Genomic DNA, 25,803 nt, shown 5'->3' with positions numbered 1-25,803 from the left:
TATAAATTTAAGCATTCAGCTGTTGGTGAAATTCTTTAAGTGGGCAATCATAGTTAATTCAACTATTTTTAAACAGGTATTTAACCTTGATATGTAAAACTTCCAGGAGTATATTCAATTATGTATTTTGCTGAAATGTAATTTGGCATTGCTGATTAGAGGAATTAATGATGAATCCTTTTTAATTTTGAGGATGGTGCCTTTAGCATGTTGCAGTTCCTGAGATTTTTTGAAAGAAAGCAAAACTGCTTGTGTTAAAAGTTGCCTTTCATTTCTCTTGTAAAATCTGTATTGTTAGCTTGGCATTTAGCCAGCAAAGATACTATTAATACAGGTAAACAAATGCATGGGCAGGTGGTTACTGTTCAGGCCATCTATGTAAGTAATGTGTCCACAAGTGTAAGCCAGACACTTCTGTAAATGCAGCACTTGTCTTGATATGCAGTTTCAACAACACTTGATAAGGATTTTTTTATTGGCACACTATTTACATGGTACAATTTTAAAAGATGCACCATTGCAACTTAACCTAAACCTCTGAAAATATTTCCAAAGCCCATGACTTTAAAAACCAAAATGGCCCAAGACAGCATATGTGCAGAAATCCAGAGATGTGTGCAATTCAGCTTGCTTCAGGATGTAAATTCTTAATATGTATAAATTCACCCAGTGAGTGACAGTTCTGTGGATTAATAAGAAGTCAGAGGAAACTCGCCAGACTGGTTCAAACTGACAAAGGAGATAGTAACTCAAACAACTGTGTTACAACAGAGATGTGCAGAAGAGCATCTGCATGCACAGAAACAGGCCTTTTGGCCCTTCTTGGCTGTGCCGAACCATTTTCTGCCTAGTCCCACCGAGCTGCACACGGACCATATCCCACCATACACCTCCCATCCATGTATCTGTCCAATTTATTAAATGTTAAAAAAGAACCCGCATTTACCACCTCATCTGGCAGCTCATTCCATACTCCCACTACTCTCTGTGTGAAGAAGCCCCCTCCAATGTTCTCCTTAAACTTTTCCCCCCTCACCCTTAACCCATGTCCTCTGGTTTTTTTCGCCCCTTGCATTTAAAGTGGCCTCTAAGTATAAGGAAAATACTTTTTTAAATGCTTTCTTAAGAAATTGGCTTCACTAACCACACTGATCTATTTCAAAAATTAATGTTTACCAACATCATCCTTAAACTTGCACATCAATGAATTAAGAATAGTGGAAGAAATTCTGGAACAGTTGCAGCTACTACTGTGGTGTGTTATCTAGGAAATGTTATAATTGTAGTTAACAGTGGAGAATGTGATAAAACCCCACGTTATGCAACAGATAATGTAGAATACTGGCTCACAAACTGGGATCTAATGACAAAATTGTTCACTAAATGGAGTTGCACTATTTTTAGTCTTAGAAATTAGCTAATTCACATGTGTCATTTAACTGAAAAGTTCATTAAAATACGTGTATACAAAATATTATACAGATAAATGCCAATATAAAGAGAGCAATTCATTCAAAAGTCATCTAACAGTTATTTTCATCGCTCCAATCACTGCAGTCCTGAATGTAGTCTTTGCAGCGACTCTTCGGTATGCAGTCACAGTCACTGAAGAATATGGTAGAACATTTCCATCCAGAACAGGCAGGGCAGTGCAACTCTGTTTTTCAAAGCAAAATGATTGTTGGAATCATTGAACAAAGTATTCTGCATCAGCTATGTTTTGGTGTAACACATTTGCTGGAGCAAATGAAAGTTATTTACATTAGGCCTTCCTTTTCTTGCTTCCTAGCTTTAATGATTATTCACTCTGGGAATCTTATATACCAACGTTAAGTATTCACACTGCGCTGGCAGGATTGTTCATCTTGAAATAGTGGTATTTTCATTTCTGCTCAATTATTAACTTGGAGGCTGTACAGATACCCAGAAACATCCTGAAGCCAAGTTCAGATAAAGTTCTTAGAGATGGGACCTGCTAACTGGGGGGTATTGTATGGACATTATAGAAACATAGAAAATAGGTGCAGGAGTAGGCCATTTGGCCCCTTGAGCCTGCACCGCCATTTATTATGATCATGGCTGATCATCCAACTCAGAACCCCGCCCCAGCCTTCCCTCCATACCCCCTGACCCCCATATCTAACTCCCTCTTAAATATAGCCAATGAACTGGCCTTAACTGTTTCCTGTGGCAGAGAATTCCACAGATTCACCACTCTCTGTGTGAAGAAGTTTTTCCTAATCTCGGTCCTAAAAGGCTTCCCCTCTATCCTCAAACCGTGGCCCCTCGTTCTGGACTTCCCCAACATCGGGAACAATCTTCCTGCAACTAGCCTGTCCAACCCCTTTAGGATCTTATACGTTTCAAACAGATCCCCCCTCAATCTTCTAAATTCCAACGAGTACAAGCCCAGTTCATCCAGTCTTTCTTCATATGAAAGTCCTGCCATCCCAGGAATCAATCTGGTGAACCTTCTTTGTACTCCCTCTATGGCAAGGATGTCTTTCCTCAGATTAGGGGACCAAAACTGCACGCAATACTCCAGGTGTGGTCTCACCAAGGCCTTGTACAACTGCAGTAGTACCTCCCTGCTCCTGTACTCGAATCCTCTCGCTATAAATGCCAGCATACCATTCGCCTTTTTCACCACCTGCTGTACCTGCATGCCCACTTTCAATGACTGGTGTATAATGACACCCAGGTCTCATTGCACCTCCCCTTTTCCTAATCGGCCACCATTCAGATAATAATCTGTTTTCCTATTTTTGCCACCAAAGTGGATAACTTCACATTTATCCACATTAAATTGCATCTGCCATGGATTTGCCCACTCACCCAACCTATCCAAGTCACCCTGCATCCTCTTAGCATCCTCCTCACAGCTAACACTGCCACCCAGCTTCGTGTCATCCGCAAACTTGAAGATGCTGCATTTAATTCCCTCATCCAAGTCATTAATATATATTGTAAACAACTGGGGTCCCAGCACTGAGCCTTGCAGTACCCCACTAGTCACCGCCTGCCATTCTGAAAAGGTCCCGTTTATTCCCACTCTTTGCTTCCTGTCTGCTAACCAATTCTCCACCCACACCAATACCTTACCCCCAATACCGTGTGCTTTAAGTTTGCACACTAATCTCCTGTGTGGGACCTTGTCAAAAGCCTTTTGAAAATCCAAATATACCACATCCACTGGTTCTCCCCTATCCACTCTACTAGTTACATCCTCAAAAAATTCTATGAGATTCGTCAGACATGATTTTCCTTTCACAAATGCATGCTGACTTTGTCCGATCATTTCACCGCTTTCCAAATGTGCTGTTATCACATCCTTGATAACTGACTCCAGCAGTTTCCCCACCACTGACATTAGGCTAACCGGTCTATAATTCCCCGGTTTCTCTCTCCCTCCTTTTTTAAAAAGTGGAGTTACATTAGCCACCCTCCAATCCTCAGGAACGAGTCCAGAATCTAAAGAGTTTTGAAAAATTATCACTAATGCATCCACTATTTCTTGGGCTACTTCCTTAAGCACTCTAGGATGCAGAGCATCTGGCCCTTGGGATTTATCTGCCTTCAATCCCTTCAATTTACCTAACACCACTTCCCTACTAACATGTATTTTACTCAGTTCCTCCATCTCACTGGACCCTCTGTCCCCTACTATTTCTGGAAGATTATTTATGTCCTCCTTAGTGAAGACAGAACCAAAGTAATTATTCGATTGGTCTGCCATGTCCTTGCTCCCCATAATCAATTCACCTGTTTCTGTCTGCAGGGGACCTACATTTGTCTTTACCAGTCTTTTCCTGCTTACATATCTATAAAAGCTTTTACAGTCCGTTTTTATGTTCCCTGCCAGTTTTCTCTCATAATCTTTTTTCCCCTTCCTAATTAAGCCCTTTGTCCTCCTCTGCTGAACTCTGAATTTCTCCCAGTCCTCAGGTCAGCCACTTTCTCTGGCTAATTTGTATGCTTCTTCTTTGAAATTGATACTATCCCTAATTTCTCTTGTCAGCCATGGGTGCACTACCTTCCTTGATTTATTCTTTTGCCAAACTGGGATGAACAATTGTTGTAGTTCATCCATGCAACCTTTAAATGCTTGCCATTGCATATCCACCGTCAATCCTTTAAGTGTCATTTGCCAGTCTATCTTAGCTAATTCACGTCTCATACCTTCAAAGTTACCCCTCTTTAAGTTCAGAACCTTTGTTTCTGAATTAACTATGTCACTCTCCATCTTAATGAAGAATTCCACCATATTATGGTCACTCTTACCCAAGGGGCCTCTCACGACAAGATTGCTAATTAACCCTTCCTCATTGCTCAAAACCCAGTCCAGAATAGCCTGCTCTCTAGTTGATTCCTTGACATGTTGGTTCAAAAAACCATCCCGTATACATTCCAAGAAATCCTCTTCCTCAGCACCTTTACCAATTTGGTTCACCCAATCTACATGCAGATTGAAGTCACCCATTATAACTGCTGTTCCTTTATTGCACACATTTCTAATTTCCTGTTTAATACCATCTCCGACCTCACTACTACTGTTAGGTGGCCTGTACACAACTCCCACCAGCGTCTTCTGCCCCTTAGTGTTACGCAGCTCTACCCATATCGATTCCACATCTTCCTGGCTTATGTCCTTCCTTTCTATTGCGTTAATCTCTTCTTTAACCAGCAAAGCCACCCCACCTCCCCTTCCTTCATGGCTATCCCTCCTGAATATTGAATATCCCTGAACGTTGAGCTCCCATCCCTGGTCACCCTGGAGCCATGTCTCTGTGATCCCAACTATATCATAATCATTAATAGCAATCTGCACTTTCAATTCATCCACCTTATTACGAATGCTCCTTGCATTGACACACAAAGCCTTCACGCGCTCTTTTACAACTCTCTTAGCCCTTATACAATTATGCTGAAAAGTGGCCCTTTTTAATGCTTGCCCTGGAATTGTCGGCCTGCCACTTTTACTTTTCTCCTTAGTACTTTTTGCTTCTACCCTCACTTTACACCCCTCTGTCTCTCTGCACTGGTTCCCATCCCCCTGTTGTGAACTAACCTCCTTATGCCTAGCCTATAGCTGGGAATAGAGCAGCTTCCATTACTATTATAGACCTGGGAGTTAATAATTAAGTTTCTGGCTTAGGAAGAATTTTATCATTTTAGTTATTAAAGAATTTAGACCAATATTTTGGCATAATCAGTTATACCATTTAATATTGCATCTAGACTGATGTTCAATACTGAAAATATGACTTCTAACACAATGTAATTGTGTGCATAACTTTATTAATGCTCATTAAAGAGCACTAAGATCAAGGAAGTATCTATAGATTTGAAAACAAAATGGTGCAGATGACAATCTGAAATAACAAACACAGGAGAAGTTGCGAATAGCCAGCAGATCAGACAGCATACTTGGAGAGAAAAGAAAGATTTCAAGTCATAGCATAACATTTACCTGAAATGTTAACTATCTTTCTCACTCACCTGTTGAATATCTCCAGTATCTCTTGTGTTTTTAAGTTACTCACTTAAATACTTTTTGAGCTATGGGAAATGGCAGATTTGTGAACTGTGATCTATTAGCGCATTGATCTGCAGATGCAACACACGCCAAATGCTGGAGGAACTCAGCGGGCATGCCCATCAATGGAAAAGGATAAACAGTCGACGTTTCGGACTGAGACCCCTCATCAGAACTGGAAAAAAAGATGTAAAGTTGGAGCAAGGAGGCGGGTGGAGGACAGGAAGAAGTACAAGGTGGTAGGTGTTGGGTGAAACCAGGAGAAGGGGAGGGATGTGAAGTAAAGAGCTGGGAAGTTGATTGGTGAAAGAGGCAAAGGGTTGAAGAAGGAAATCAGATAGGAGAGGATAAAAGACCATGGAAGAAAGGTAAGGGGGAGGAGCACCAGAGGGAGATGAAAGGTAGGTAAGGAGATAAAGAGAGAGGAGAATGGGAATGGGCAAATGGTGAAAGGAGGGGGCAATTAACAGAAGTTTGAGAAATGATGGTCATGCCATCAGGTTGGAGGCTACCCAGATGGAATATAAGGTGTTGCTCTTCCATCCTGAGTGTGTCCTCATTTCAGCAGTAGAGGAGGCCATGGACTGACATGTCAGAATGGGAATGGGAAATAGAATTGAAATGGGTGGCCACCGGGAGATCCCACTTATTCTGGTGGAGTGTAAGTGTTTGGTGAACTACTCTCCCAATCTATGTTGTGTCTCACTGATATACAGGAGGCCACACTGGGAGCACTGGATATGGTAGATGACCCCAACAGACTCACAGGTGAAGTGTCACCTCACCTGGAAGGACTGTTTGAGGCCCTGAATAGTAGTGAGAAAGGAAGTGTAGAGGTAGGTATGGCACTTGTTCCACTTACAAGGTTAAGTACCAGGAGAGAGATCAGTGGGGAGGGATGAATGCACAAGGGAGTGATCCCTGTGGAAAGCAAAAAAATGGGGGGGGGGGGGAGAGGGAAAGATATGCTTGATGGTGGGATCTCATTTGATACGGTGGAAGTTACCAAGAATTACGTGTTGGACATGAAGGCTACCAGGGTGGTAGGTGAGGACAAGAGGAACCCTATCCCTGGTGGGGTGAGGGCAGACATGCTGGTGAGGGCAACATTGATTGTAGAGGAAGGAAAGCCCCTTTCTTTGAAGAAGGTGGACATCTCATTAGTTCCGGAATGAAAAGTCTCATCCTGCGAGCAGATGTGGTGGAGACGCAGTAGCATAGCTATTAGTGTCACGCCATTACAGCACCAGAGACCCGGGTTCAATTCCACCACTGTCTGCAAGGAGATTGTATGTTCTCTTTCTAACCACGTAGATTTCCTCTCAGTGCTCCAGTTTCCTCACACATGCCAAAGACCAATGGGCTGGTAGGTTAATTGGTTGTAATTGGGCACATTGGGCTGGAAGGGCCTGGACTGTGCTGTATCTCAAAAAACAAATGCATGTGGGAAATGATAGTGAATTTCAAAACAAAAGTACCTGCACGTGTGAACGCACAGGTGCTAGATGGGAATTATGTGTCAAATAGAAGAATGAGGAGTGACATAATTGAAACCCATCGGATGGTGAAAGGCCTTGATCGAGTGGATGTGGAGAGGACATTTCCTGTGGTGGGAGAGTCTAACACCAGAGGGAACAGCCTCAGAATAAAGTTAGTCCTGACGAAGGGTCTCGGCCTGAAACGTCGACACTACCTCTTCCTATAGATGCTGCCTGGCCTGCTGCGTTCACCAGCAACTTTGATGTGTGTTGCTTGAATTTCCAGCATCTGCAGAATTCCTGTTGTTCAGAACAGAGGGGCGTCTTTTTAGAATGGAGATGAGGGGAATTTCTTTAGCCAGAGAGTGGTGAATCTGTGGAATTCTTTGCCACATACTGCTGTGGAGACCAGGTTTTTACATATATTTAAGGTAGAGGTTGATAGATTCTTGATTGGTCAGGACGTGAAAGGAGACGGGGGAAGAAGGCAGGAGATTGGGACTGAGAGAAAATTTGGATCAGCCATGATGAAATGGCAGAACAGGCTCGATGGGCCAAATGGCCTAATTCTGCTCTTCTATCTTATGGTCTTATTGTCAAGTCATATTTTGAACTCTGGGAAGGCAGAAGATAATAGTTTAGGGCCATTGCAACTTGGCAACCATTGTCAAAATTTATCTTCATCTATTGGGCTCCAGCCAGACCACAGCAAAACAGAAATGAAGTTCAGTAAGCGACCCTCTGCAGAGATGATTTTGGATCCAGACACTCTTTGTGTTATGTTATGAGACAAAGAACTTCCAAGCACATTGAGAGCACATTGAAATCTTTCCAAATAAGTTTTTTTAAACAGTTTGGATGCTGGAAATCTGAAATACAAATGGAAACTGCTGGTCTGCAGGAAACAAATATGTAATGCTTCAGTTCAATGATATTCTTACATATTCTATTTTATTCCAGTTTTACAACTTCCACAATACTTTCTATTTTGTTAGAAATGTATTGTTTTGGATTTTACTTTTGTTCCCTTCATGTGATAAGCAGGGATTTGTCTATATACGGTTATAATATACCTGCAGTAAAAGTATATGGTGCTAGAACATTATGAATAATGTTTTAGGAAGGTGAGATTACCTGATTCATCTGAGCAGTCTCCACAGTGATTTTTTCCATCACACTTCTGATCTGAATAGATCCAGGACTTCTGGTTGCCACATGTAAAAACTAAATGCTTAGGGAGGCTTTTCGGCAGGTCTCCTGCAGGGATAAGTTTGTGGAAAACTCTGTAAACCTTGACCTCTTTATTTTTGTGTGAAGTTATAAAATTGTATGTAGAATTTCTATGGAGATTTTCGGTTTCAGCCAGTTAACTGCAAAATTTGCATAGAGAGTTATTTACACTGCTATGCATATTTTAAGTAAACTTTATCTGAAATATGTTTCCAGAATTATAGGTTCATATGATGTAAATAACACCAACAATATTTATTATTTGTCCCCAGTTATGCTGCTCCAGGTGTTGACCAGATAGTCTAGAATTGTGGTCACATTACGTTAATTAAGTCTGTCAGCCTGCCTCTTCTGTAGAACATTGTGTGCTCGGCTGCAACTCATTAGTTTGTTCAACTATTTTCAAAACTTCCCATTCTCTTTGTATTACCTGTGCAACATCATAACCAGTAGGCAATACCACTTCATTGAAATATGCCTTGGATAGATTTTTTTGATGTACTGACATTAAAAAAACACTAAGTAACGCAGAATGAAGCCCTGCTGACAAGAAGGTCCAAGTTGACTTCCCGTTGGAAGTAAACAGATTTCACATGGAACACCAGCCTAGAGATGGCAACTAGGTCTCTACACCTCTAGGAAAGATAATTGGGTGCTCCACTTTCAATTAGTCTTCTGCGATAGTTTCTTTAGGTGTGTCCACATGAACTTTATGTGAGTCCACATGAAATGTGAGGAAGGCTTTTGGTAAGTTAATAATTTCAAAATACTATCTTGAAGCCGACTGAAGGTTTTCGGCCCCAAAACGTCGACTGTACTCTTTTCCTGGATGCTGCCTGGCCTGCTGGGTTCCTCCAGCATTTTGTGTGTGTTGCTCCATCTATTGGAATATCCATCCCCTCACAATGTCTAGATACTGCATTTTCACATTAACTTCATTCGGATGAAAAAAAGCTGTGAGTGCTCAGTAACTGACTGATAAATTGTAGTTGTTGGAAGGCATTGTAGTGAGCATCCTGAATCAAAAGTGTGTTTTATTAATAATTGTGCAACTTTAACATGTGAACTCGTGCCACTGTCACAGTCTGGCTCAATGTCATTCTGATATACTTACTCATTTGAATTGGTGCTTAAAGTTTAGGGCTTCCTTTTGGTTTACTGTTTATGGATTTATTATAGTAAGGTGGCACTCATGCAGGGAAAAAGAGAGGGTAGACAAACTGAGAATCAGAGATGTTCTGTCTGACATCCAGGGCAAGAGAATTACAGGAAGGAATAGGGTGTTCAGATGTATAGGGAGAGGCAGACTGCAAGAATATCAGACAAAGGTCAAGATCACAGTTGTGTTTATTGTCATGTTCACAAGTACAGGTGCGGAAGGAGAAGATGGTGGTGCGGTGCAGCGCGCGCAGCTCTCCGGTGAAATGATATTGTATTTGTAAGTAGGATGCCATGCACAATTCTGATTTGACGGAGACAGACATGAAAAGCAGAGGAACATCCGGAGAAAACTTCTGAAATGCCCGGTTCGCTGCTGCTGCTACTGTGCGATTGAGAATCTCCGGAGGAAAGGCCCCAAAATCCCCGGCTTTGCCTGCTGCTGGCGACTGAGGCTGAGGTCGAAGCGTTCGGCAGAGATGGTGCTTGGTACTCGGTGTCGGGGGGCTGATCGGAGGCTCGAAATTTTCACACAAATCAGAGTCGGACTGTGGTCAGGCATGGCAGGGAGAGTTTTCTTCCTTCTCCCATCTGCGTGAGATGTGGGACTTTTGAGAGACTTTGAACTTTTTTACTGTGACCATGGCCTGTTCTTCATCAGGTTTTGGTATTGTTGCACTGTTGTAACTATATGTTATAATTATGTGGTTTTTGTTAGTTTTTCAGTCTTGGTCTGTCCTGTGTTTCTGTGATATCACACCGGAGGAATATTGTATCATTTCTTAATGCACGCATTACTAAATGACAATAAAAGAGGACTGTTTGTCTTCATAATCTAATAATCTAATCTAATCTAAACTTACTTGTGAGAACATCACAGGCATGTAGTAAAACTAGCATTCAGAACAAAAAACATAAATTGAACATATTATGTGAAATTTTTATAAGGCATAATTAGATCAAAAATATCAAAGGCTAATTTAATGCAAAGTGGTCAAGGTGTTGTTCAATTGTAATTATTATAGTATTGCTGGTTGTTTCAAGAACCAAATCATTGAAAGGAAGTACCTGTGAAGTGGTACTCCGAGCTTCAGTGCCTCCTGCCCAATGGTAGCTGTAAAAGAGATGCCATACCCAGAAGGTGGGGACCTTTGAAGATAAGTGCTGTCTTCTTGAGGCAGCACTTCCTGTAGATGCTGCTGTTGATGGAGAGGGATGTTTTCATAATATATTGGGCAGTCTTGCAGCTTCTTACATCCCCCAGCTTTTGAATTGCCATACCTGACCAGGATACAACCAGTCAGGGCTTCAACAGTGCATCTGTAGAAGTTTGTCAGAGTGTTGGACAATTAAAACAGATAAGGAAATGTAAAGTTTGGAAGAGAAGTTTCAAATTCAAAGAATGAGATTTTTTAAAAAAGAGACTCAAGAAGTGAGGCAAAGAAAGAGAAGATCAGGCACACAAATGATTCTATACTTGTCCAATGTGAGAGGATGAAGGAAGGAGAGGATACCTTTTTTCCTGTTCTGCTAAACTCTAATAGCAGGAGATAATCAAGTGCAATGTTCACTAATAATAATAAAAATTTACAACCCAACAACCCAGAGCAGACTGCGAAATGAAGGAAATAACTAAATCAGCAGACTGTATGTTGATATCTAGATTTTGAAGTATTGATTACTGACACTGTTCCAGTCATAGGGGTGTAAACATATAATTATATTTTTTATTCCAGTAAATATGGTACAACACAAAAATTTTCTCTGGTTCTTCACTTCAAACTTATCATCAGGTTTCAAGACCTGGACTCCCTACTGCTCTCTGCAACTGATTACCCGACTTCCTCATTGGCAGACCACAATCTGTGAGGTTTGGCAACAACATCTCCTCCTCACTAATCATCAACACAGGCGCACCTCAAAGCTGTATGGGCCTATCCCTCACTCTACTCTTTACACACACCAATAACTGTGGCTAAGCACAGCTCTAATGCCATCTTCAAATTGGCTGACAACACTATTGTTATTGTGTTGGGGCGTGTGCTTAACCCACTGCTCTACTCTCTATATACACGACTGTGTGGCTAGGCATAGCTCAAATACCATCTATAAGTTTGCTGATGATACAACCATTGTTGGTAGAATCTCAGATGGTGACGAGAGGGCTTACAGGAGTGGGATATGCCAACTAGTGGTGTGGTGTCACAGCAATAACCTGGCACTCGACACCAGTAAGATGAAAGAGCTGATTGTGGACTTCAGGAAGGGTAAGACGAAGGAACACATACCAATCCTCACAGAGGGATCAGAAGTGGAGAGAGTGAGCAGCTTCCAGTTCCTGGGTGTCAAGATCTCTGAGGATCTAACCTGGTCCCAACATATCGATGCAGTTATAAAGAAGGCAGGATAGTAGCTATACATCATTAGGAGTTTGAAGAGATTTGGCATGTCAACAAATACACTCAAAAACTTCTATAGTTGTACCATGGAGAACATTCTGACAGGCTGCATCACTGTCTGGTATGGGGGGCTACTGCACAGGACTGAAAGAAGCAGCAAGGTTCATAATTTTAGTTGGCTCCATCTTGGGTACTAGCCTACAAGGTACCTAGGACATCTTCAAGGAGTGGTGTCTCAAAAAGGCAGCGTCCATTATTATGGACTTCCAGCATCCAGAGCATGCCCTTTTCTCACTGTTACCATCAGGTAGGAGGTACAGAAGCCTGAAGGCACACACTCAGTGATTCAGGAACAGCTTCTTCCCCTCTGCCAACCGATTCCTAAATGGACATTGAACCCTTGAATGCTACCCTCACTTTTTAAATATATATTTAAATATACATCTGCGCCAAGTGCATCGAGATGCAGCTCCTAAGGGACCGCTTAACGGAACTGGAGCTGCAGCTCGATGACCTTCGTCTGGTCAGGGAGAGTGAGGAGGTGATAGAGAGGAGTTGCAGGCAGGTGGTCACGCCGGGGCCACGAGAGGCAGACAAGTGGGTCACGGTTAGGAGGGGGAAGGGGAAAGGTCAGGTAATAGGGAGTACCCCGGTGGCTGTGCCCCTTAACAACAGGTACTCCTGTTTGAGTACTGTTGGGGGGGACAGCTTACCCGGGGGAAGCGACAGTGGCCGTGCCTCCGGCACAGAGTCCGGCCCTGTAGCTCAGAAGGGTAGGGCAAGGAAGAGGAGGGCAGTTGTGATAGGGGACTCAATAGTAAGGGGGTCAGATAGGCAATTCTGTGGACGCAGTCCAGAGACCCGGATGGTGGTTTGCCTCCCTGGTGCCAGGGTCCGGGATATTTCTGATCGTGTCCAAGATATCCTGAAGTGGGAGGGTGAGGAGCCAGAGGTCGTGGTACATATAGGTACCAATTACATAGGTAGGAAAAGGGATGAGGTCCTGAAAGGAGAATATAGGGAGCTAGGAAGGGAGTTGAGAAAAAGGACCGCAAAGGTAGTAATCTCGGGATTACTGCCTGTGCCACACGACAGTGAGAGTAGGAATGCGATGAGGTGGAGGATAAATGCGTGGCTGAGGGATTGGAGCAGGGGGCAGGGATTCAAGTTTTTGGATCATTGGGACCTCTTTTGGCGCAGGCGTGACCTGTACAAAAAGGACGGGTTGCACCTGAATCCTAGGGGGACAAATATCCTGGCAGAGAGATTAGCGGGGGCTACTGAGGTGACTTTAAACTAGAATGGTTGGGGGGTGGGAATCAAATTAAAGAGGCTAGGCGTGAGGAGGTTAGTTCACTACAGGGGGATGGGAACCAGTGCAGAGAGGCAGAGGGGTGTAAAGTGAGGGTAGAAACAAAAAGTACTACGGAGAAAAGTAAAAGTGGCAGGCCGACAAATCCAGGGCAAGCATTAAAGAGGGCCACTTTTCAGCATAATTGTAAAAGGACTAAGGGAGTTGTAAAAGAGCGCCTGAAGGCTTTGTGTGTCAATGCAAGGAGCATTCATAATAAGGTGGATGAATTGAAAGTGCAGATTGTTATTAATGATTATGATTTAGTTGGGATCACAGAGACATGGCTCCAGGGTGACCAGGGATGGGAGCTCAACGTTCAGGGATATTCAATATTCAGGAGGGATAGACATGAAGGAAGGGGAGGTGGGGTGGCGTTGCTGGTTAAAGAAGAGATTAACGCAATAGAAAGGAAGGACATAAGCCGGGAAGATGTGGAATCGATATGGGTAGAGCTGCGTAACACTAAGGGGCAGAAGACGCTGGTGGGAGTTGTGTACAGGCCACCTAACAGTAGTAGTGAGGTCGGAGATGGTATTAAACAGGAAATTAGAAATGTGTGCAATAAAGGAACAGCAGTTATAATGGGTGACTTCAATCTACATGTAGATTGGGTGAACCAAATTGGTAAAGGTGCTGAGGAAGAGGATTTCTTGGAATGTATGCGGGATGGTTTTTTGAACCAACATGTCGAGGAACCAACTGGAGAGCAGTCTATTCTGGACTGGGTTTTGAGCAATGAGGAAGGGTTAATTAGCAATCTTGTCGTGAGAGGCCCCTTGGGTAAGAGTGACCATAATATGGTGGAATTCTTCATTAAGATGGAGAGTGACATAGTTAATTCAGAAACAAAGGTTCTGAACTTAAAGAGGGGTAACTTTGAAGGTATGAGACGTGAATTAGCTAAGATAGACTGGCAAATGACACTTAAAGGATTGACGGTGGATATGCAATGGCAAGCATTTAAAGGTTGCATGGATGAACTACAACAATTGTTCATCCCAGTTTGGCAAAAGAATAAATCAAGGAAGGTAGTGCACCCATGGCTGACAAGAGAAATTAGGGATAGTATCAATTCCAAAGAAGAAGCATACAAATTAGCCAGAGAAAGTGGCTCACCTGAGGACTGGGAGAAATTCAGAGTTCAGCAGAGGAGGACAAAGGGCTTAATTAGGAAGGGGAAAAAAGATTATGAGAGAAAACTGGCAGGAAACATAAAAACGGACTGTAAAAGCTTTTATAGATATGTGAAAAGGAAAAGATTGGTAAAGACAAATGTAGGTCCCCTGCAGACAGAAACAGGTGAATTGATTATGGGGAACAAGGACATGGCAGATCAATTGAATAATTACTTTGGTTCTGTCTTCACTAAGGAGGACATAAATAATCTTCCAGAAATAGTAAGGGACAGAGGGTCCAGTGAGATGGAGGAACTGAGGAAAATACATGTTAGTAGGGAAGTGGTGTTAGGTAAATTGAAGGGATTGAAGGCAGATAAATCCCCAGGGCCAGATGGTCTGCATCCCAGGGTGCTTAAGGAAGTAGCCCAAGAAATAGTGGATGCATTAGTGATAATTTTTCAAAACTCGTTAGATTCTGGACTAGTTCCTGAGGATTGGAGGGTGGCTAATGTAACTCCACTTTTTAAAAAAGGAGGGAGAGAGAAACCGGGGAATTATAGACCGGTTAGCCTAACGTCGGTGGTGGGGAAACTGCTGGAGTCAGTTATCAAGGATGTGATAACAGCACATTTGGAAAGCGGTGAAATGATCGGACAAAGTCAGCATGGATTTGTGAAAGGAAAATCATGTCTGACGAATCTCATAGAATTTTTTGAGGATGTAACTAGTAGAGTGGATAGGGGAGAACCAGTGGATGTGGTATATTTGGATTTTCAGAAGGCTTTTGACAAGGTCCCACACAGGAGATTAGTGTGCAAACTTAAAGCACACGGTATTGGGGGTAAGGTATTGGTGTGGGTGGAGAGTTGGTTAGCAGACAGGAAGCAAAGAGTGGGAATAAACGGGACCTTTTCAGAATGGCAGGCGGTGACTAGTGGGGTACCGCAAGGCTCAGTGCTGGGACCTCAGTTGTTTACAATATATATTAATGACTTGGATGAGGGAATTAAATGCAGCATCTCCAAGTTTGCGGATGACACGAAGCTGGGTGGCAGTGTTAGCTGTGAGGAGGATGCTAAGAGGATGCAGGGTGACTTGGATAGGTTGGGTGAGTGGGCCAATTCATGGCAGATGCAATTTAATGTGGATAAATGTGAAGTTATCCACTTTGGTGGCAAAAATAGGAAAACAGATTATTATCTGAATGGTGGCTGATTAGGAAAAGGGGAGGTGCAATGAGACCTGGGTGTCATTATACACCAGTCATTGAAAGTGGGCATGCAGGTACAGCAGGCGGTGAAAAAGGCGAATGGTATGCTGGCATTTATAGCGAGAGGATTCGAGTACAGGAGCAGGGAGGTACTACTGCAGTTGTACAAGGCCTTGGTGAGACCACACCTGGAGTATTGTGTGCAGTTTTGGCCCCCTAATCTGAGGAAAGACATCCTTGCCATAGAGGGAGTACAAAGAAGGTTCACCAGATTGATTCCTGGGATGGCAGGACTTTCATATGAAGAAAGACTGGATGAACTGGGCTTGTACTCGTTGGAATTTAGAAGATTGAGGGGGGATCTGATTGAAACGTATAAGATCCTAAAGGGATTGGACAGGCTAGTTGCAGGAAGATTGTTCCCGATGTTGGGGAAGTCCAGAACGAGGGGCCACAGTTTGAAGATAGAGGGGAAGCCTTTTAGGACCGAGATTAGGAAAAACTTCTTCACACAGAGAGTGGTGAATCTGTGGAATTCTCTGCCACAGGAAACAGTTGAGGCCAGTTCATTGGCTATATTTAAGAGGGAGTTAGATATGGCCCTTGTGGCTACAGGGGTCAGGGGGTATGGAGGGAAGGCTGGGGCGGTGTTCTGAGTTGGATGATCAGCCATGATCATAATAAATGGCGGTGCAGGCTCGAAGGGCCGAATGGCCTACTCCTGCACCTATTTTCTATGTATGTTTCTATGTATATTATTTCTGTTTTTGCATGATTTTTTATCTATTCAATAAATGTATATGGTAATAGGTTTATTTATTTATTTATTTATTTTTAATATATATTTTTTCTTCTATATTATGTATTGTATTGAGTTGCTGCTGCTAAGTTAGCACATTTCACAACACATGCCAGTGATAATAAACCTGATTCTGATCATAGGTGATAATGAGTCAGCTTAACAGAGATCACCTGATTGATTTGTGCCACAGAAACAACCTTTTGCTCAGCATCAGCAAAACTAAAGAGTTGATTGTCGACTTCAGGAAGGGGAAATGGGGCAGCTGTGTACCAGTCTACACTGGGGGATCAGTGAGGGAGAGTCAGCAGCCTTAAATTACTGGGCATTAACATTCCCGGGTGGCCTGCCCTGGGTCCAGCATTTCTATTTCTTAGGAGATTTAAGGAGGTTCACCTCATCAAACTCTCTAACATACTTCTGCTGATGTACGTTTCAAAGTGTCCTGACTGGATGCAGCATGGTCTAGTATAAAATTCAAATGCATAGGAACGTAGTAAGTTGCAGAGGGTAATGAACTCTGCCCAGTATATCATGAGCACCTCCCTCCCCATCATTTGTAGCATCTGCAGGAGGTGTTGTCATAAGAAAGCAACATTTATCATCAAAAATTCCCACTACCCAGGCCATGCCATCTTTTTGCAGCTACCATCGGGCACGAGGCACAGGAGCCTGAAGTCCCACACCACTAAGTTCAAGAACTGCTACTTCCCTTCAACCATTTGGTCTTGAATCAACAGCCAGATCCCTAATCACTACAGTAAAAACTTTCACCACTTTGCACTAAATGCACTCTTTTTTTATTTTGATCCAATAACATTAACTTGTAAAAAAACTTGCGTATAATTTATGTTCAATTAATATTTGTCTTGTAAATGATGCTTATATGATGCAATAAGCCTGGAATACCATTTGTAAGTTTTTAATTACACTTGTGCATGCATGTACTTGCGCATATGTCAATAAATTTTGACTGACTTTCACAAATAATTAGAATACACAGAAGGCCAGGCAGCATCTGTGGGAAAGAAACCTTTTAGGATGGTGACATTTTAAAGCAGAACTCTTTAAGAGTAAATAAAGGCCATCAATCTGAAATGCTAATTTTGTATTTCTTTGCACAGTTATTGCCTGACCTGCCCAATATTTCAGATTTCCATCAATGCTCAGTGTTTTGCTTTTAATACAAAATACTAAACTGCTTTCAGTAAATTGTTGGAGCAAGTCAAAAATCGTGCTGCAGAAAATGAAGTCTTCCTATGTACCAAATACTTGAAGCAATGTGCAAAGATTAATTGATACATACCACAGTACAAGTCTGATTCGTCTTCACCATTGCCGCAGTCTACTTTGCCATTGCACATCTGTGTCGAAATGATGCAAGTACTGCGGTCATCACATAGAAAGCCAACTGAATCTGAAGTGGTTTTGCACTGACGGATTACTAAATCAGAAGGCATAGACAGCAGTAACGTTGATCAGATTATCATAAAGCAACTAGCCTTTAAAGAACATTTTGAATGTTATTTGAAATTAATCCCATCAGTGAAACTAGGTGCACTATATAGTGACAATGTTTTTATTCTTACACTGTCACAAGTACAGCATGCTTACCAGCCAGGGATGATTTTCTAATTGCCCTTTTATGTCCCCTTGAGGGTTAAAGTTTGAAAAGGACACTTAAAACACAGATTTTGACTTTATAGGATGCATCATTGAGAATCTATGAAATAGAAGTAGGAGTAAGGCACTTGTTTGTTTTTTCCTGCTCTGCACAATCATCAGGAGGAAATGTTGGAGATGGATTGGACACATAATGAGAAGAGCCAACTCCATCATCAAGACAGCACTTCACTGGACTTGGGAAGGATGGAGGAAACGCAGGACACCAAAGGCAATTTGGTGCTGTGCCATAGAGGCAGAAATGAGGACCCTGAACCACACCTGGGGCATATAAAGAAGATGGCCAAGGATCTTCATTGCTGCCCAGTGCCAGTGGTGCTACGGGCAGTAAATAAGCACCAATCAATGTGAATTAACCCGATCCTTTAATTCAGTCCTGTTTTCCTGCACTAACTCAGCATTCCTCAATTATTTTCTTATTTAAAAATCTACTGATCTCTGATTTGTTATAATTTATTGTGTGTTATGTGTACTACTGTGCTTTACACTCTGGATTGGAGAAACGTCTTATTTCTATACACACTAAATGGTTATATACGTTATATACATGTATATAGTTAAATGTCAATAAACTTGACTTGATTTAATTTGAATGTACTGAGTAATTAACCATCCATAACCCTATTGGGCATGTGATTCACCTTCGATTGAAGAAATTTATTCCCATCACAGTTGCATATCCCAAATTTTGAGAATAAAACCATTGATTCTTGACAGCTCAGTCGGGGGAAATATCAACAACTGGATTTCACCTGTCAAGCCTTGATAGAATTTTTTGTGTTTCAATGGTATCACCTATTATTCTTCTAAACTGAAATCATTAAAAGACAAGGTGACATAATCTCTTCTATTATCTGTACATAACTGGCCCAGGATTTCGTCTGCTGAACATCTCCTACAATAGCTCTAAATGATCAGTCTTAAACATTAGCTCCTCTGCCTCATTTCCTGCTGAGGATTTCTAGCACACACATCAAAGTTGCTGGTGAACGCAGCAGGCCAGGCAGCATCTCTAGGAAGAGGTACAGTCAACGTTTCAGGCCGAGACCCTTCGTCATTTCTAGCACATTTGTTTTAATTTCCGTCTTGCTCAGTTATCTGATTACATAATTAGCCAGATGGGTAGAACCCACTTCCAATAACGATAACTAACTTTTACTTTATGTTAGCTGGACCTGAACCTGCCTCTTGCAAAACATCTCAGAAAATGGAAAATCAAAGTAATTTAATAAAGTAATTCATCAGGTAATTCAAATTTGAGATCAGGCACCACAATTATATAAAAAGAGAAGATAACAATTACAGCACAAATTACATTAAATAAAAGCATTAACACAAGAGATTCAGCAGCTGTTGGAAATCCAGAGTAAGACACGCAAAATGCTGGAGGAACTCAGCAGATCAATGAGCATCTATAGAAATAAACAAACACTGGACATTTCAGTTTGAGACCAAAAAAGGAAGATGCTAGTATAAGAAGGTGCAGGTGGAGGGGTAGGGCTGGAAGAGGTGCAAACTAGAACATGATAGATGAAGCCAGGTGGGTGAAGGAGTAAGATGGAGTGAAGGTGTCACATGGGTGAGGGTGTGAGATGGAGTGAAGGTGTCACGTGGGTGAGGGTGTGAGATGGAGTGAAGGTGTCATGTGGGTGAGTGAGTGAGATGGAGTGAAGGTGTCACATGGTTGAGGGAGTGAGATGGAGTGAAGGTGTCACATGGGAAGGGAGTGAAATGGAGTGAAGGTGTCACATGGGTGAGGGAGTGAGATGGAGTGAAGGTGTCACATGGGTGAGGGAGGGAGATGGACTGAAGGTGTCACATGGGTGAGGGAGTGAGATGGAGTGAAGGTGTCACGTGGGGAGGGAGTGAGATGGAGTGAAGGTGTCACATGGGTGAGGGAGTGAGATGGAGTGAGGGTGTCACATGGGTGAGGGAGTGAGATGGAGTGAAGGTGTCACGTGGGTGAGGGAGTGAGATGGGGTGAATGTCTAACATGGGTGAGGGAGTGAGATGGAGTGAAGGTGTCACGTGGGGAGGGAGTGAGATGGAGTGAAGGTGTCACATGGGGAGGGAGTGAGATGGAGTGAAGGTGTAACGTGGGGAGGGAGTGAGATGGAGTGAAGGTGTCACATGGGTGAGGGAGTGAGATGGAGTGAAGGTGTCACATGGGGAGGGACTGAGATGGAGTGAAGGTGTAACATGGGGAGGGAGTGAGATGGAGTGAAGGTGTAATGTGGGGAGGGAGTGAGATGGAGTGAAGGTGTCACGTGGGTGAGGGAGTGAGATGGAGTGAAGGTGTCACGTGGGTGAGGGAGTGAGATGGAGTGAAGGTGTCACATGGGTGAGGGAGTGAGATGGAGTGAAGGTGTCACATGGTTGAGGGAGTGAAATGGAGTGAAGGTGTCACATGTGTGAGGGAGTGAGATGGAGTGAAGGTGTCACATGGGTGAGGGTGTGAGATGGACTGAAGGTGTCACATGGGTGAGGGAGTGAGATGGTGAAGATGTCACATGGGTGAGGGAGGGAGATGGAGTGAATGTGTCACACGGGTGAAGGAGTAAGATGGAGTGAAGGTGTCACATGGGTGAGGATGTGAGATGGCGTGAATGTGTCACGTGGGTGGGGGAGTGAGATGGAGTGAAGGTGTCACGTGGGTGATGGAGTGAGATGGAGTGAAGATGTCACATGGGTGAGGGAGTGAGATGGAGTGAAGGTGTTACATGGGGAGGGAGTGAGATGGAGTGAAGGTGTCATATGGGTGAGGGTGTGAGATGGAGTGAAGGTGTCACATGGGTGAAGGAGTAAGATGGAGTGAAGGTGTCACACTGGGAGGGGGTGAGATGGAGTGAAGGTGTCACATGGGTGAGGGAGTGAGATGGAGTGAAGGTGTCACATGGGTGAGGAAGTGAGGTGGAGTGAAGGTGTCACCTGGGTGAGGGTGTGAGATAGAGTGAAGGTGTCACGTGGGTGGGGGAGTGAGATGGAGTGAAGGTGTCACGTGGGTGATGGAGTGCGATGGAGTGAAAGTGTCACGTGGGGAGGGAGTGAGATGGAGTGAAGGTGTCACGTGGGTGAGGGAGTGAGATGGGGTGAAGGTGTCACATGTGTGAGGGAGTGAGATGGAGTGAAGGTGTCACGTGGGTGACGGAGTGGGATGGAGTGAAGGTGTCACGTGGGTGAGGGAGTGAGATGGGGTGAATGTGTCACATGGGGAAGGAGTGAAATGGAGTGAAGGTGTCACATGGGTGAGGGAGTGAGATGGAGTGAAGGTGTTACATGGGGAGGGAGTGAGATGGAGTGAAGGTGTCACATAGGTGAGGGTGTGAGATGGAGTGAAGGTGTCACATGGGTGAGGGTGTGAGATGGAGTGAAGATGTCACATGGGTGAGGGAGTGAGATGGAGTGAAGGTGTCACGTGGGTGACGGAGTGAGATGGAGTGAAGGTGTCACGTGGGTGAGGGTGTGAGATGGAGTGAAGGTGTCACATGGGTGAGGGACTGAGATGGAGTGAAGGTGTCACGTGGGTGAGGGAGTGAGATGGGGTGAAGGTGTAACGTGGGGACGGAGTGAGATGGAGTGAAGGTGTCACGTGGGTGACGGAGTGAGATGGAGTGAAGGTGTCACATGGGTGATGGAGTGAGATGGAGTGAAGGTGTCACGTGGGTGAGGGAGTGAGATGGAGTGAAGGTGTCACATGGGTAAGGGAGTGAGATGGAGTGAAGGTGTCACATGGGTGGGTGTGAGATGGAGTGAATGTGTCACGTGGGTGGGGGAGTGAGATGGAGTGAAGGTGTCACGTGGGTGATGGAGTGAGATGGAGTGAAGGTGTCACGTGGGTGAGGGAGTGAGATGGGGTGAATGTGTCACATGGGGAGGGAGTGAGATGGAGTGAAGGTGTCACTTGGGTGAAGGAGTGAGATGGTGTGAAGGTGTCACATGGGTGAGGGAGTGAGATGGGGTGAAGGCATCACATGGGGAGGGAGTGAGATTTAGCAAAGCTGCTTGACAGAGAAGTCTCACAATCTATGTCAAGACACTCCAGGTGAGGCAACACATCACCTGCACCCTCCGTGATTCCATTATTCATTCATCCTACCCCACTAATCTTTCTCCTGGCACTTATACCTTCACTCCATCTCACTCCTTCACCATGTGACACCTTCACACCATCTCACTCCCTCCCCATGTGACACCTTCACGCCATCTCACTCCCTCCGCAGACAGTCCTTCTGGTCTGGAGGAACATAGCAGATCATGGGGCGTCTATAGAAATGAACAATCAGTTGACATTTCAGGCTGAGAGTAAAGGAGGACAATGCAGGTATAAGAAGATGGGGGTAGGGGGGACATCTACAGTATCTGGTGCTCCTGATGCGGCCTCCTCTACATTGGTGAGATCTGATGTAGATTTGGGGGTTGCTTTGTCAAGCACCTTTGCTTCGTCTGCAATAAGCAGGACTTTCCGGTGAATAACCAATTTAGTTTCAATCCACATTCCCATTCTGAAATGTCATTCCATGGACTCCTCTTCTGCCATGAGGAGGTCACTCTCAAACTGAAGGAGCAACACTGCATATTCTGTCCAGATAGCTTCCAAACTGATGGCATGAACATCGATTTCTCCAATTTCCTCTAATTTTTCCCCTTTCTCCCTTCTCTCCTCTTCCATTCGGACTCTGCCTCCCCCTTACCTTTTCTCCTCACTTGTGTATCATCTCACCCCCAGTGTCCCTCCTCCTTCCCTTTCCCCCCTACTCCACTCTCCTCTCCAATCAGGTTCCTTCTTCTTCAGCCCTTCACCTTTTCCACCTATCACCTTACAGCTTCTTACTTTATTCCCCCCCCCCCACCTGGCTTCAACTATCACCTACTAGTTTGCACTCCTCCTCCCCTCTCCACCTTCTCATTCTGGAATCCTCCCCCTTTCTTTCCAGTCCTGATGAAGAGTCTCAGCTCAAATCGTCGACTGTTCATTCAATTCCATAGATGCCGACTTCCTCCAGCATTTTATGTGTGTTGCTTAAAATAAAAGATCTGTTTGGACATCTGTACCAAAACCAGTCATAATGATCTCTGAAGTTACATGCAACATAGTTATGATGTTCATATATAGTTATGATGTTCATAGTATGGAATGAGCCTCAAGTCAACAGTGTAAGTCTTGCTTTGTGAAATGGAAGAATATTTGTGTCACAGTCATACATGCCACATTCTAGCTGATTATTATTGCTTCAGATGAGCCCAGCTATCTGAGCACAGAGCAGATGATGAATTCAGGAGCATCTTCACCTGCTTTGTTCAGCTATGAATGAGTAACAGACAGGCCTTTGCAGAAGGTAGAAAAACACTTCCAAACAAATGTATGAAGGCAGATAGAGAATATTGGCTTTGGGCTGCTTTTTTGATAAGCTTTCTGTGGCTGTGTTATCCTCTGAACATCTTTGTCACATTAGATGTCACTGCTGGACTTCAGATGCAGCACCATTCCGTTCACTACATGGTGCGTACTTTATTGTACAGGAAAGAAAATATTTTCAAAGCTGTATCTAATCTCTGTGAAGGAGGGAAAATAAACTCCTCAAGTTTATCTCCCATGATTAATATCATTTAAACCTCCTAGGTTGTAATCACCACCAGGTGGCCATTATTCTTCATGTAGCAACATTTACATTAAACAAACTGAACATATTTGTATCATGGTTACATACTTGGCTCTCTGGGTGGTATTCCAAATATAACCGCACAGGTTAATACAACTGCTAGAACTCCAAGAATGAGCAAGATTATACAAGTGATTACGCAGCATCTCCTGGGACAACAATTCCTGCAATCTGAGATAAAAGATGGTGTTAATAGGTCACGTTTCAAATGCTGGAACTGATGTTGGCCCCACCACTACTTCAATGTAATTGCAGATACAATTTGTTAACAGCCACTCCGTAATGGATGAACTAAAATGTTAAGTAATAGCTAATATGAGGGGACATAATTTTAAGGTGAGTGAAAGAAAGTTTAGACAGTGATGTCCAAGGTAAGTGTTTTCACACAGAGAGTGGTGGGTCTGTACAATGCCCTGCCAGCGTCAGAGGAAAAGGCAGATACATAAGAGATACTTAAGAAATCCTTAGATAGTTCAAAGTTCAAAGTAAATTTATTATCAATGTATGTATATGTCACAATATAATAATAATAATTTTATTTATATAGAACCTTTCATGAAAATGCCCGACGCAGGCCTCTCATGGTCTGAGTCGATGTTCCCTCCCCTCCTTTCATACATTAAGATGTAGGGTCAAAGTGTTCTACATAGATTGTAAACATAAATCAATATAGTCATAAAAATATGAGACAAAATTAAATATCATAAGTAAAGACAAACATTATATAGAATAAAATGTAATCGAATATACCAAATTATATAAATATAATCAACACCAACAGGCATTAAGTAATCCTATAAATAGTTTAAATTTAAAAAATAGGTGTTTAGAAATGTTTTGAAACTTTTCACAGTACTAGCCTGGTGTATCTCAGTGGCAGAGTATTCCAGATTTTTGGTGCAAAAGAGGAAAAGGCTACATCACCAGTTCTTATATATTTAGCTTTAGGAACACTAAGCAAACCATATTCACAGATCTAAGATTATTATTAGGGATGTAAGGGGGTAGACACTCCAAAATATATGGAAGAGCTAGATTATTCAGAGCCTTATATATAACTAAGAGTATTTTATAATTGATCCTCAAGGATATGGGTAGCCAGTGTCATGATGCCAAAGCCAAAGAAATGTACTCAGGTTTTCTTTTTTTAGTTATGGTTCTTGTTGCTGCGGTTTGAACAAGCTGCAGCTGATTTATTTCTTTCTTAGGCCGTGCTGAACAGAATGCATTACAGTGGTCTAATCAGCCAAGAACAAAAGTGTGCGTTAATTTTTCTGCATCTTGAGATGTTATAAGAAATTGAACTCTTGCAACATTCCTTAAATGAAAGAATTCAGTCTTAGTAATTATGGTCAATATGTGATTTGAAATTTAGCTCAGAGTCAATATTAGGACCTTTAATAATAATATATTACCCTGGGGATTGGGGTGGTTGCTGCTACTTGTGCGGCGGAGAGGGAGAGGAGGGTTTAGGATACTAACGCTTTTCTGTTGTTCATTCTTTTGGGGCTCTTCTGTTTTTCGTAGATGTCTGTGAAGACATGTATTTTAGGTTGCATACTGTATACATTCTCTGATAATAAACAGAACCATTTGAGATTCATTTTCACAGTAGAACAAAGAAATACAATAGAGAATCAATGGAAAAACCACACACTAAAACTGACAAACAACCACTATGTAAAAGAAGCCACTCTGGGCAAATAAGATTCAAGATTATTTAATATAATTTCCAGTACAGAAGTGTAAAGGAGAACAAATATTTGTTACTCTGGATCCAATGCAGCACAAAAAACATCACAATAAGAACAGAATAATAATAATAATAAGAAGAAGAAACACAATAAACACAAACACGTAAGATAACTTATATACATAGATTGATTGTATGTCCATACAGTGACACTAGGCACAGGAATATCTGAATACTAAGTGAGTGACAGGAAATTATAAAGTAGTGGTGGTAGTGGGATGGGGATGGAAGTGTTGATCAGCTTGGGTAAAGTAATTGTTTTTGAGACTAGTGGTGCTGGTGAAAGTGCTATGTAGCCTCCTCCCTGATGGGGTGGGACAAACAGCCCCTGGGTGTGATCCTAGATGATGGTACTGGCCCCTCTCTGGTACATTTCTGTACTTATGTCCTTGATGGCAGGCAGGCTGGTGCTGATGATGTGTTGT

At 42.9% G+C, this 25,803-nt stretch overlaps 1 protein-coding gene across 1 annotated transcript in view; it reads right to left on the bottom strand.

The window, feature by feature from the left end:
* Window positions 1-227: 227 nt before the first annotated feature.
* Window positions 228-25,803, bottom strand: part of LOC140197654 (low-density lipoprotein receptor class A domain-containing protein 1-like) — a 35,591-nt gene continuing 10,015 nt past the window's right edge. Inside the window, exons 3-6 of the mRNA XM_072257926.1 lie at window positions 23,674-23,796; window positions 17,589-17,726; window positions 8,149-8,271; window positions 228-1,657 (exon numbers count right to left, since the gene is read on the bottom strand). Coding sequence (XP_072114027.1) covers window positions 1,524-1,657; window positions 8,149-8,271; window positions 17,589-17,726; window positions 23,674-23,796 — 518 coding nt within the window. The 3' untranslated portion in view covers window positions 228-1,523. The remainder of the gene's footprint in view (window positions 1,658-8,148; window positions 8,272-17,588; window positions 17,727-23,673; window positions 23,797-25,803) is intronic.

This window comes from Mobula birostris, chromosome 5, assembly GCF_030028105.1.
Source record: "Mobula birostris isolate sMobBir1 chromosome 5, sMobBir1.hap1, whole genome shotgun sequence".
Lineage (NCBI taxonomy): Eukaryota > Metazoa > Chordata > Chondrichthyes > Myliobatiformes > Myliobatidae > Mobula > Mobula birostris.
This window is presented reverse-complemented; position numbering and strand designations above follow the sequence as displayed.